The following is a 12537-nucleotide window of genomic DNA, read 5'->3' on the forward strand; positions in this document are numbered from 1 at the left end:
AGAAAGGCTGAGCTCGGAAACCCAGAGCGCCTCGACGTCCCGGACCAGTGGGGAGCGACCACGCCACAGAGGCGAACCTCGAGGACGTTTCGTCCTCTTGGAACGGCATTTCGCCCGAGGGCGAGGAACACCGCGAGGCTCCGGACAAGAAGTCCGAGGAAGAAAGCTTGTGAATACGGCGCACCTTGTACCGTGGGCGAACACTGCGCTCAGGCTGGGCTGGGGCCAAGGACGGGGCCGAGGATGGCTGCAAGTGGGCAAGAGCCAAGGACAGCTCCGAGGAAATAAGCGCCCGGAGCATGTCCTGGAACACCGGGATCGCCATCATAGACGGCATGTCGGATGCCGCCGGAAACTCCGCAGAAGGCGACCTTGGTAGCGAATATTCCCGAGGAGTAACCGGCTTAGACGCCCGGGGCGGGGCCGAGGTCAACCCACCCGCCCTCGTCGAGGACCCCGAGGAAGGCTTCTTCGCTGATCCTGAACCAGAGGAAGGAAGCGGGGACTTACTCAGAACCGGCTTCGAGGCCGAGGACGAGGGCTTCGATGAAGAAGACATCCGAGGCGAGGTCGAGGGTGCCGAGGCCGAGGCCAAGGCCAAGGCCGGGGCCGAAGCCGACGTCGAGGCCTTACTCGCCGCGGGCTCCACAATGAAAAGCTCCGCCATGCGAGCACGCTGGCGGCGGAGTGCCCGAGGTTGGAAGGTCGCACACCTGGGCAGTAATCCGTAGGGTGGTCAGCACCCAAACACAGGAGGCACCACCGGTGGGGATCGGTGATCGACAGCAGCCGATCACACCGGGTGCACTTTTTGAAACCCAACAGAGGCCAGGACATGAAAAAACAAAAGGCCGTGAACGATCGAGGTCCCGCGGCCGTGGCAACCGGGAGCCCCTGGTGCCGGAACGAAAATTTTTTTTTTTTTTTGACGAAGTAAGAATCGCACAACGAAATAAAATAAGAAAACGCACATCGACTTCACAAAAATAACAAAGCCGCAGTGGCAGAAGGCAACTTACACGGAGAGAAAAACACGACAGGGCTTCTGGCTCCGCGGAAGAAACAGAACTGAGGACCACGAGGTGGGGATGCGCCCTCTAGTGGAGGGAGAAGGCATGCACATGCGTGGTGCAGCACAGAAAGCTTGAAACTTCAATCAAGTTTGCTTGAAAAGCTGTCCGCATCGGGGCTCCGTGGATGACATCACCCACATGATGCTGCCTGCTTGTCCTGGGATAATATTCATTATCATTTATATTCGGGGGGGGGGGGGTTTCAAAGAGGTCAAGGCAGATAACTTTAAAATATGCAATGTCACCTCAGTAACAACTATACAAAAATAAACAAATATACCCCCTCCCATTTTACTAAACCGCGATAGCAGTTTTTAGCGCAGGGAGCTGTGCTGAATGCCCGGTGCTGCTCTCGATGCTCATAGGCTCCCTTCACTAAAATCCGCTACTGCGGTTTAGTAAAAGGGGGGCCATAGTGCAAAATATAGACAGCAGATATAAATTCTCAAAATGGACACATTTTGATCACTAAATTTAAAATAAAATCATTTTTCCTACCTTTGTTGGCTGATGATTTCATGAGTCTCTGGTTGCACTTTCTTCTAATGACTGTGCATGCAATATTTCTTCCCTCCTGTCTGCCTCCTGCATGCTTCGTCTCCTCCAGACATCATTTCATTCCCCAACCAACATCTCTGCCCTTCCACGAGTCCAACTTTTTCTTCCTCTCTCCCTGCCTGCCCCCCTACACACTCATTCCCTCCCCCTTTTCCTTACTCTCTCTCTGCCCCCTCCCCTTTCTTTCTTTCTGTCTCCCTGCCCCCCTTTCTTTCTTTTTCTCTCTGTCTCCCTGCCCCCTTTCTTACTTTTTCTCTCTGCTCTTTCTTTGTCTCCCTGCCCCCTTTCTTTCTTTCTGTCCCCATGCCCACCTTTCTTTCTTTCTGTCTCCATGCCCCCCCTGTCTTTCTTTCTGCCTCCCTGTCCTGCCTTTCATTCTGTCTCTCTGTCCTTCTATCTCCCCATTCTGCCTCCCTGTCTTTCTGTCTCCTTTCTTTCTCCCCAAGCCACCACCGGGGCTGTCTGGAAACAGGTCCCCCAAGCCACCACCGATATCTGGGAACAGGCCCCCAAACCACCGCCGCTGCTGTTGCCACCGAGTTCTCCCTGTTTCCCGATGCCGCAACAGGCCAGCAGCCTTCCCCCCCCGACGTCAATTTTGACGTCAGAGAGGAAGTTCCGGGCCAGCCAGAACTTCCTTTCCAACATCAGAACTGACGTCGGTGTGGGGGGGGGGAGGCTGGCTTGCCCGGCGCTTCGGAAGTCGCTGCTGGCCTGTTGTGGCGTCGGAAAACAGGGAGAACGCAAAGGCAGCCCGAGTCGCGATCAACTGGTCGATCGTGATCGATCTTTTGGGCACCCCTGTTCTAGACATCATCGATGACAGTTGGTTAATACTAGACAAAAGTAGCGATGCCCTGCTAGTACTGCCAGACCTAAATGCTGCCTATGACACTATTGACCACCAACTCCTACTGCATAGGCTCACCGACCTAGGAATCAAGGACTCTGCACTTCAATAGTTAACTTCCTTCATTCAACAGAGAACTCAATCAGCACTACTAGGCCCAAACAAATCAGAACCCAAACCTATCAAATATGGAAGCCCTCAGGGTGCCCTGGTGTCCCAACTCTTCTTCAACCCACACATCAGACAAGTTATTGATATTGCCCAAAAATACAACATTATAACCCGCTCTTATGCGGACGACACTCCCGCTAAGTAAAGACCGATCTACCCAACTCACCAACCTTCAACACTGCCTCACTGACATGAAGAATTGGATGACAGACAACAAACTCCAGCTGATACTGCCAAAACTGAACTAATTTTGTAGGGTCATGAAATGGTTAACTGTTGTTTAAAATATTGCTCTGGTCTACATAGCTGAAAACAGTGTATAATCTATTGACTTCATCTGCCTAAAATGTATGTCCCTACCTTACCACATTGTAAGCTGAATAGATAAGAGTTTGAGCCATGATGTACCCTGCTCTTCTGTACATTTAACTGTAAGAGTTAGATAAGTGTCCTGCTAGTGACCTGCTAGTGTGAGCTTAGAACCAATGAGTGTTAAGAAAAGTAACACGTGAAAAGCTTTTTCTAGAATTCAGTTGTATAGCCAGAAAAATGAATAAATATCTCTGTAACTTCCTGGTTTTGGCACTTCTGAGCCAGCTTGGAGCTCAGGGGTCCAGCATGCATGCTGTGAATAAAACTTGTACTTTCTTCACGCCTCTGACATTGTGTGTCCAAGTGACCTTTCATTTGGCGCCCGAACAGGGACTTGAAGGTCTCTTGACCACTGGTTACTCGATTGGTCACTTGTTTCTGGTCCTACGGCTGATGTGTCTGCTTAGCCGGCTGCCTTCCTTTTGGGGGGTTGGCAGACCTCAGGACGTTGGACCGCTTCAACTGACTTATCTAGTCTCAGTTTAAAGTACAAGAATCTGTATCAGTTTAATTCTGTCCTGGAGTGGCCACTATCTGGTAAGTGGGGATTGATCATCCCTATCCTGTCTCTCGTCTCCTGCCTAGTAAGCCACGTGATCTGTCGCTGAAAAGTTGTGGGGAAGGATTCTAGGAACTGTTATTTTCTGGTTGAGTAACTGAACTGAAATCTGTTGTGTTTTGTGTGTTTGAGAGTGTCTGAGACGTCCTTGAGGACGAAGCGAGTGTGGACCTGTTAGTACTGCGTTTCCCTAGTCCAGAGATGGGCGGGGCCAGGAATTCAGGGAAGTGTTTTTGTCCTCCATTGCACAATGGGGGGATGTCTGTCTACCTGTGGGGATCCCTTGATATGTTAGCTAATTTTAAAAAAGGAATTTGTCTTTGATTATACTTAACAAATCAACCCTTATTTGTCTGTGCCAGTTAGAATGGCCGATATTTGGTGTGGGCTGGCCCCCTCTGGCTCCCTGGAAGAGGATATAACCCGTCAAGTTTTTATGCATTCGTTTGCTGTCGGTTCCTCTTCCAGTCAGCCTATTTTGCATTCCAATTGGAAAATCCTTCACCGTCCTTGCTTCAGACCTTGCCAAATTCTTCCCTTCATCTGATTCCCAAGTCCTGCAGTATCCCGGGTTTTTTATGAGTTCTGTCTGTCCAAATGTATTAGTGAAGTTTAAACTGTCAGTTGTTCACATCATGAGAGGAGAGTACTTTTCCTTTTGTGCTGATAAGGGCCATGAAGTGTTTAGCACTTCAAATGCGGTTTCTCCTGAAACAGATAAGTAGTTTTAGATTTAAAGTTTTTGGCTATGTTATAAAATGTTTATATATATTTAGAAATGTATATAAACGAAAAATATGATTTCTGGAACTTATATTCCATGCTAAAAAGAAGTTCTTTGTCTAAATTTAGACGTTATTTGTCTAAATTTAAAAATTCTGAAAAGGACTACATCTGTAATTTGATCTCTTTGATCTTTATGCACTTCTCTCTCTCCTTTGTGAAATTCTGTAGGAAGGGGGAGTAAGTCTCTACTGAGACCCATGTTGATTGTAACAAAAAAAGAAAAAAATGAACAGTGTTTAAACTTGTGAGTACAGTAAAACCTTGGTTTGGGAGCATAATTTGTTCCAGAAGCATGCTTGTAGTCCAGGGCACTCGTGTACAAAAATATACATACTTGTATTGCAAGCCCTTGCTCGTTTGGAACAGTCACTGCATTCCTGCAGCGTCATATAGAGAGGACCCATTGGCTCAGTTGTGAAAATGTGATGCTTCTATACTGTATGTATGTGTATTGCAAGACGTTACTGGTATAGCAAGTTAAAATTTAATCATTGCTTGTCTTATAGAACACTTGCAAACCAAGTTATTTGCAATCCAAAGTTTTACTGTATATTCCAATCTTTGTTTTGTATTTCTGTTTATAAATCATGTAAGTTTAGGTAAGAATGTAATTTTTAGGAATGCTTTTATAAGGAAGTAAATATTTTTGCCAGTCAGCTGATAGTGAAGGGACTGCTGCTTTAGAGAGCGCTTGTGTCAGATTACCCTGCTTAGTGGGTGGATCCAGAACTGCATTTTACTTAATTTTTACAAGTCAGCTCTTTGGGATAGGAACCTGATATAGAATAGGGATTGAGAACAATTCCTATGTGTTAGTAGACATCTTAAGTTCAATTATTTTGTACCTTCTCTAATCTTTTGTAAACCACATAGCTCTTCACAGTATTGCGGTATATAAACTGTTATTATTATTATTTATCTGAGTCTTTCAGATAGTGGGTCTGCCTTTTAAATTTTCCTGTGGCCATATTTACATTGATTTCAAGTATGCCTTCCTCGTGTCACCTACCTTGGCTTTCAAATCTCCCAGGGTACCAGATCCCTTCCTACACCCGTGTCCAGGCTGTCTGTAGTCTCCCTGTCCCTGATAACTGCAAGGCTCTGAGCACCTTTCTCAGTATTGCAGGATACTGTCCCATCTGGATCCCTGATTTCTCTACTATTGCTCGTCCTCTGTATGATTCCACCAAAGGCGCTGACTCAGCCCCTTTTGTCTGGACCCAACTTCAGGAGCGGTCTTTCGCTGCCTCCAAAAACTTCTGACTCAGGCCCCTGCCTTCTGGCCCTTCTGCCCAAGAAGCTGAGCTTTATGCCCTCACTTCTGCCCTGCGCCACTCTGCCTCTCAGTCTTGCAATATATATACTGACTCCAAATATGCTTTCCTTAACTTGCATTCCCATAGGGCCATCTGGAAATATCGAGGTTTCATTACAGCTTCCGGCCGACTGATCCATCATGCTTCCCTCATTCTTGACCTTCTTGAGGCCGTACAACTACCCTCACGTGTTTCTGTTATGCACTGCCATGCTTACAGACGCGTGACGGACCTTGTCTCTCGTGGCAATGCCCTTGCCAACTGCACAGCCCGAGCTGCCAGTCTCTGCCCCCTCTTTCGGCCCCTCTGTATACAATCATTCCTTTTCTGGATTCCCTTACACCCCAGTACGCTTCTCAGGAACAGACTTGGGCATGCATTATTTTGGGCCAGTCTGTCCTGAAAGGGGGGTGGATACAAAATGCGCCAATTCAAGTGCCAATCCAGACCCACACACTGATACTTCAAACGCAAGCACAGCGGGTACCCTCATATTCATTCCTCAACACCTGGCCCTCATGATTGTCAAAAGATGCCATGATCTGGCACACTCTGGAGAACCCGCTATGAAAATTGACTCTCAAGAGACATTTCTTTATCAATCACCTTGATCAGCTAGTCCGGAATATGGTCCGACAGTGTGTTGTCGGTTCTAGAATAAAATTCCCAATCAGATGACTGCCACCACTTGGATACCAACCTATTGGAACATATCCGATGCAGGTTCTGTCTGTAGATTTTACCCACATGCCCATTTCCGTTCCCTCAGTCACTTCCTAGTCTTCACAGACACCCTGACTAGATGGGTCAAAGCCTTCCTTACTTGCACTGAACGCGCCAGGGAAGTAACCAAGCACCTCCTGAATAATTCCGTGCTTTGGTCTCCCTGTTTTTATAGGCAGTGATAATGGCCCTGCTTTCATTGTCAATGTTGTCCAACAAATTGCTCAGGCCCTCCAAACTGAATAGAAATTATATGCTGCTTACTATCCTGAGAGCTCTGGTCAGGTCGAAAGAATAAACAGAACTCTTAAGACCCTTCTCACAAAATGAATTGAAAAAACTAATCTGTCCTGACCTGTCCTGCTGCCTTCTGTTCTTTTTCAGATTAGATGCATCCCATCTAAGCCCCATTTGAGCTCATGTTCGGCCGGCAACCACCCATTGTGAACCCAGATCCTGGTTCCTTTGCTACTCTGGGATCAGATATCCTCCAGAGTCAGGTCCAGTCTTTAGCTAAAGCCCTTCAAGAGCTCCATAAATGGGTCCTGGAAAGGGCCCCACTACCGATAGCTACACAAGTCCATGGGTAATTCCCTGGAAATACAGTATGGCTAAAACTTGGAAGTCAGACCCCCTGAAACCTAGGTGGATAGGTCCTTTTACTGTCCTAATTTCTTCTCTTACAGTTGTCAAAGGTGTCCGGACATGAAACTTGGTTCCACTACAACACGGATCTTCAGCTGAAGCTTTCTAAGACCTCAAAAGTTCTGAATATTTACCACTGTACTTAGCAGGTGTTCTGAATATAATTCTTTATAAGTGTTTGAGTTTAATTGACTGCCTGTGGTTCACCACTGCCTTTAGCAAGTGTCTTGAGTATAACTGTTTGAAGTTTTCTAAGTTGTGCCTGAAAGAAAAATGAGTTTCCTATGTTAGTATATATATATATATGATATTTGTGTTGCCCTCACTTATGTTTCTTTCTTCTGTATTTTGTACTTAACAAGTGCCCCTAGCCCTTTGCCTGATGTTTGTTTGCATGAAGGAGTTAAGTACAGTGTCAAACATTTGAGGGTATTTTCTGTTTCCAACCTACTGGTGATGAAGTTTAAAAGTGGGCGGAAATCTGCATTTATAATGTTGAGGGTCCACTTATCAACTAGGCTCTTATTGTAGACCCCACTCACCCGGTGTCTTTGTATTGTGATACATGTGTGCTATTTGATGTTTCTCAAGGTCATGGTACTACCCCTAATACAGTTTTGTGTGGCTCCCTAGATTAACTGTGTTATTGTAACCTGATGCCTTTAAGAACTGCCCCTATGAGGAAACCTTCACTAATGGTGGAGCCTGTCCTTTATGAGAAAGTGTCTTGTGGGCCACCTACAATAACCCACACAAATATCCTCCTAATACCCCTTCTGCCTCCCTTACTATAGGTCCTAGCTCCGGCCCCTTGTGTACTACAGGCTACTGTAATCCCATGGTTTTCACTATCACTGACCCATATAACTGGAATGCCAATGTCCAAGTCAAGAAGGCCAGAGACTGCATGGCATTGTATATTGATGGTAAAAGGTGAGACTCAGGTACTGATGTATATGTCCGAATTGTATCCCACTCATGTGCTCCTGTCTATCACTCTGTGGTGTTTCCCCAGTTTTATGAAATTATGAAAGTAGATACTAATATCCTGTAATCACTAGAAATCTGTTTATATAGTTTGCTGAAACTATAGGTCAGACTCTTAATGTTAGCAATTATTTTGTATGAGGAGGGACTAGTATGGGAGAACAGTGGCTATGGGAGGCAAAGCAGCTGGACATGTTAAACCTGACTTCACAGACCCTCACTTTTACGTCAGGTCCACGACCTTCACGATGGGCCTTGTGAACCTCCATTGTTGCTTCCCACTGTCTTCAGCGCCCTTCAGACACTGCTTAATGGAACTTCCTATGAATGATGGTCAGCTCCTGATAGTTGATACTGGCTCTGTGATCTGTTTGCCTACTCTTGATTGCCTGCTAACTAGACTGGTACATGTGTGCTTTGCATGATTCGTCCCAGCTTCTTCCCGATGGTGAACACCTGGGAGCCCCTGTATTCAACACCAGAGGTCGCCAAAAGCGGTCTACTTCCACCAATTCCTTTAAAATAGGTGAATGGGGTGATGACTGGCCTGCAGAACGGATCATTGCTGTTTATGGACCTGCCACATGGACCGAGGATGACACCTGGGGCTATCGGACCCCAATCTATATGCTGAACTGCATTATTTGTCTACAAGCTATATTCAAACTGATAACTAATGAGACCACCTGAGCTTCGAATGCTAAAATGCACACTGCTATCTATCAGAACTGCCTAGCTCTAGACAGAAGGTAATGTCTGTGGTAAATTCAACCTCTCCAACTGCTGCCTTGAACTTGAGTAAAATGATCGAGGACGTTGTGGATCGTATCACCAAACTGGCTCATGTTCCCTGACGTGATCTTACTGCAGACTGGATCTCTGGTACCTTCAGCTCCTGGTTGCCCTCTGGTTCAGCATTGAATATCATCTTGCTGGTTGCCGCCCTGTCTTCTCTGCTCCTTTGCTGCCTGCCCTGTGTGGTCCCCATAGCCATAAAGCTGCTCCACTGAACTATGGACTCTGCTGTCAAACGTTCCACTGCTGCATTTGCCCTCTCCCAGTATCGTCCCTTACCCACTGGGGACCCCGACTTTCCTGACCCCTAACTTTATTTTGTCAGGCTTGGCTCCTTAGGTACACCAGCCTGAAAGGGGGGAGTGTAGGGTCATGAAATGGTTAACTGTTGTTTAAAATATTGCTCTGGTCTACATAGCTGAAAACAGTGTATAATCTATTGACTTCATCTGCCTAAAATGTATGTCCCTACCTTACCACATTGTAAGCTGAATAGATAAGAGTTTGAGCCATGATGTACCCTGCCCTTCTGTACATTTAACTGTAAGAGTTAGATAAGTGTCCTGCTAGTGACCTGCTAGTGTGAGCTTAGAATCAATGAGTGTTAAGAAAAGTAACACGTGAAAAGCTTTTTCTAGAATTCAGTTGTATAGCCAGAAAAATGAATAAGTATCTCTGTAACTTCCTGGTTTTGGCACTTCTGAGCCAGCTTGGAGCTCAGGGGTCCAGCATGCATGCTGTGAATAAAACTTGTACTTTCTTCACGCCTCAGACATTGTGTGTCCAAGTGACCTTTCAATTTCACCTGCCCAATACTATCTTGGGATTCCACACTCTTGTCAGTAAAAGACCAAGTGCACAGCTTTAGGGTGGTACTGGATGGCCACCTGTCCCTCTCAGCCCATATCTCACAAGTGATTTCTATCTCCTTCTACTATCTGCGTCAGCTAAAAAGGATCAAACCGTATTTCACTAAACCGTATATCACTGACCTAGCCCAACTCCTCTACATCTATGCACTCTCTAGAATGGACTATTGCAATTCCATCTTCAATGGAATCACCGTCAAAGAACTCAAACGCCTCCAGCGAGTCCAGAACTCTGCGATCCGCCTCCTACACGACCTGGATTACCAAGACCCCATCTCCCCAGCCCTCCGTGCAGAACACTGGCTTCCAGTTAACAAACGCTGTGTGTTCCAAACCCTTGTTATGGCCTACAAGAGATTCTACCTCATCACCCCTGCCTACATTGCATCCATCTCCCTCAATACACTCCCACCCGCCCACTCTACTCTCAAGCAGAGAAACAACTATACATCCCTCCAAGAAGATCCCTCCAAATGGAAACAGCTCATAAATGCTCATACAGCCACTTCATCCCCTGTCTTTGGAACCAATTGCCTGCCCAGATAAGATCACGACTCGCTGATAACCTTTCAGAAAACACTGAAGACCCATCTCTTTAAATGAACTAATGGACTTCCTTCTCCTAGTTCCTCTTCCTCTCTCCTCCCTCTCCCTCTCCTGTTCCCTGCTCCCCTTCCTCTGATGCCTTGCTCCCCCTCCACTTCTCTCTCTACATCCCTTCACCTGCCTCTTCTTCGAATGCCTATAATTTTTTTGCCCTGTAACTGTTCTGAGCTCCAGGGAGAACAGGACAGAAATCTAAATAAATAAATAAATGGTGTGGGCGTAATGGGGCAGGGATGGGTGTAACTGGGCGGGTCTATGTGTCCGGATTTTACATAAGTAAAATTTGGTAACCCTACCTCTGGATGATGCCCCTCTTTCCTGGTTAAGGGGTGTCCAGGTGTGTTACCTTATTATTGAGATGAAACTGCAAAATGGACACAGCTCCTTCACTTCCATTTTTAAATGACCATGCTCCTACCATAAAAAAAAACACTGCAAAGCTTAGACTATTCAAATGGGAAATCTAAATCTTAAAACGAGTCCCCTTTAATTTATCACGAAGGAAAAAAAAAGAAAATGTTGAAAAACCCTATATACCTCCTATTGCACTAGCTCAGTTTTGACCTCTGGAACCAGTTTCCAGGACTTTTGTTTGTACCTCACTTTCGGCTCCTTTTGCAAAGAAGTTTTGGTTTTTGTTAAACATCGTCCCCATTAAAGGCAATAAAATCTGTTACATTAAAAGACCACGCTAAAATATACTCACTCGCTTATGCTGCGAATCTATCCGCCCCTGGCCACCTCCAAGCAGCGCAGCGCTCCGTTTTCTCTCTATGCGCTCCTCAACTGTGAACGAGCTGAATGAAGTAGGACGCAATGTAGACCACATCAGCAGTTGTTTACAAGACCCAGTGCCTTTCATAACCCGCCATAGCCTAAGAGCGCGCCATGTTGTCGCCATCATTACGAAACCTCCAATCCATAAACCGATTCTCCTTCCTTAGCAAGCAGGAAGAGGCCCACTGAAACTCATTGCTCCTATCTCGATGGTAGCCAATCTCGTACTTCGACACGTCCCACCTAAGCCAGTGTCCGCCAACTAAAACCAATACCAAAGACCTACTTCTTTGTCTCTGGGTCGTTTCCAATTGTTATTTTCCGGAACTGGAGGCAGCAGATCGTGTTAAAAGACTGCCGGGAGTTAGTGTGTTTAAGAATCTACGTGCGTTTTATTGTTATTATTAACAAGACTGCTTTTTGTCCAACTCCTGTAATTTATTTTATTTTTTTACATTTTGAGGTTAGTTCATCTATTTTTAATATGTATCTTTAATGTTTAAATATCTATTAGAAAATATGTTTAAATATCTATTATGAAATAACGCATTTGTGATACTTAGGATCCGATTTTTTAGATTTTAAGACACGTTCTTAGGTGTAAAAGCAGGATTTTTTTAAAGTACCACCTTAAGACCAGAGTGTAATTTTCCTTTGACAGCCGCTGCTGGATTTGGTATGGGTAACGTCACCATTTATTTTTTTCATCAAAACGGGACATCTACTGATTTTCAGTCCCACCCCCACCCCCACTCCCGCCCTAACCCCACTCCCACTTTCTTCCATTCATTTGTCATGTACACACAATATCTTATTAATTCATAACGGTAACCATAAGATTAAAAAAAAACAATAACAAAGTACACTGTATGCAGAAAAAATGTTAATTATCATTTATATTCGGGGAGTCAAAGAGGTCAATATCACCTCAGTAACAACTATAGAAAAATAGACAAATAAGTGCAAAATATAGACAGCAGATATAAATTCTCAAAACTGACACATTTTGATCACTAAATTGAAAATAAAATCATTTTTCCTACCTTTGTTGTCCGGTGAGTCTCTGGTTGCACTTCCTTCTAACTGTGCATCCTTTCTTTCTTTTATTTCTTTCTGTCTTTTTTTCTCTCCCCCCGCCCCCCTTTCTTTTTCTTCCTGCCCCCTTTCTTTTTTTCTGTCTTTCTTTCTCTCTCTCTCCCTGCCCCCCCAAGCCACCGCCGCCACACTCCCCTTTTGTCTTTCTTTCTCTCTCCCTGCCTCCCCCCACACCATCACTGACGACAATAATTTTTCCCTGCTTCGCTGCCGACACAGCAACAGGGCCAGGCGAGGTGAGTGCAGCAACTGCACAATGGCCGGCACAGAAGCCTTCCCCCGACGTCAATTCTGACATCAGAGAGGAAGTTCTGGGCCAGCCAATCATTGCTGTGTCAGCAGCGGGGATTCGGAG

The 12537-nt window shown here is 45.6% G+C and overlaps 1 protein-coding gene across 1 annotated transcript in view; it reads right to left on the reverse strand.

Moving 5' to 3' along the window:
- The window catches only part of PCCB (propionyl-CoA carboxylase subunit beta), an 892977-nt gene extending 881587 nt beyond the window's left edge, over positions 1-11390 (reverse strand). The window contains exon 1 of the mRNA XM_033959104.1: positions 11017-11390. Coding sequence (XP_033814995.1) covers positions 11017-11214 — 198 coding nt within the window. The 5' untranslated portion in view covers positions 11215-11390. The remainder of the gene's footprint in view (positions 1-11016) is intronic.
- Positions 11391-12537: the final 1147 nt, after the last annotated feature.

This window comes from Geotrypetes seraphini, chromosome 9 (assembly GCF_902459505.1).
Source record: "Geotrypetes seraphini chromosome 9, aGeoSer1.1, whole genome shotgun sequence".
Taxonomy (NCBI): Eukaryota; Metazoa; Chordata; class Amphibia; order Gymnophiona; family Dermophiidae; genus Geotrypetes; species Geotrypetes seraphini.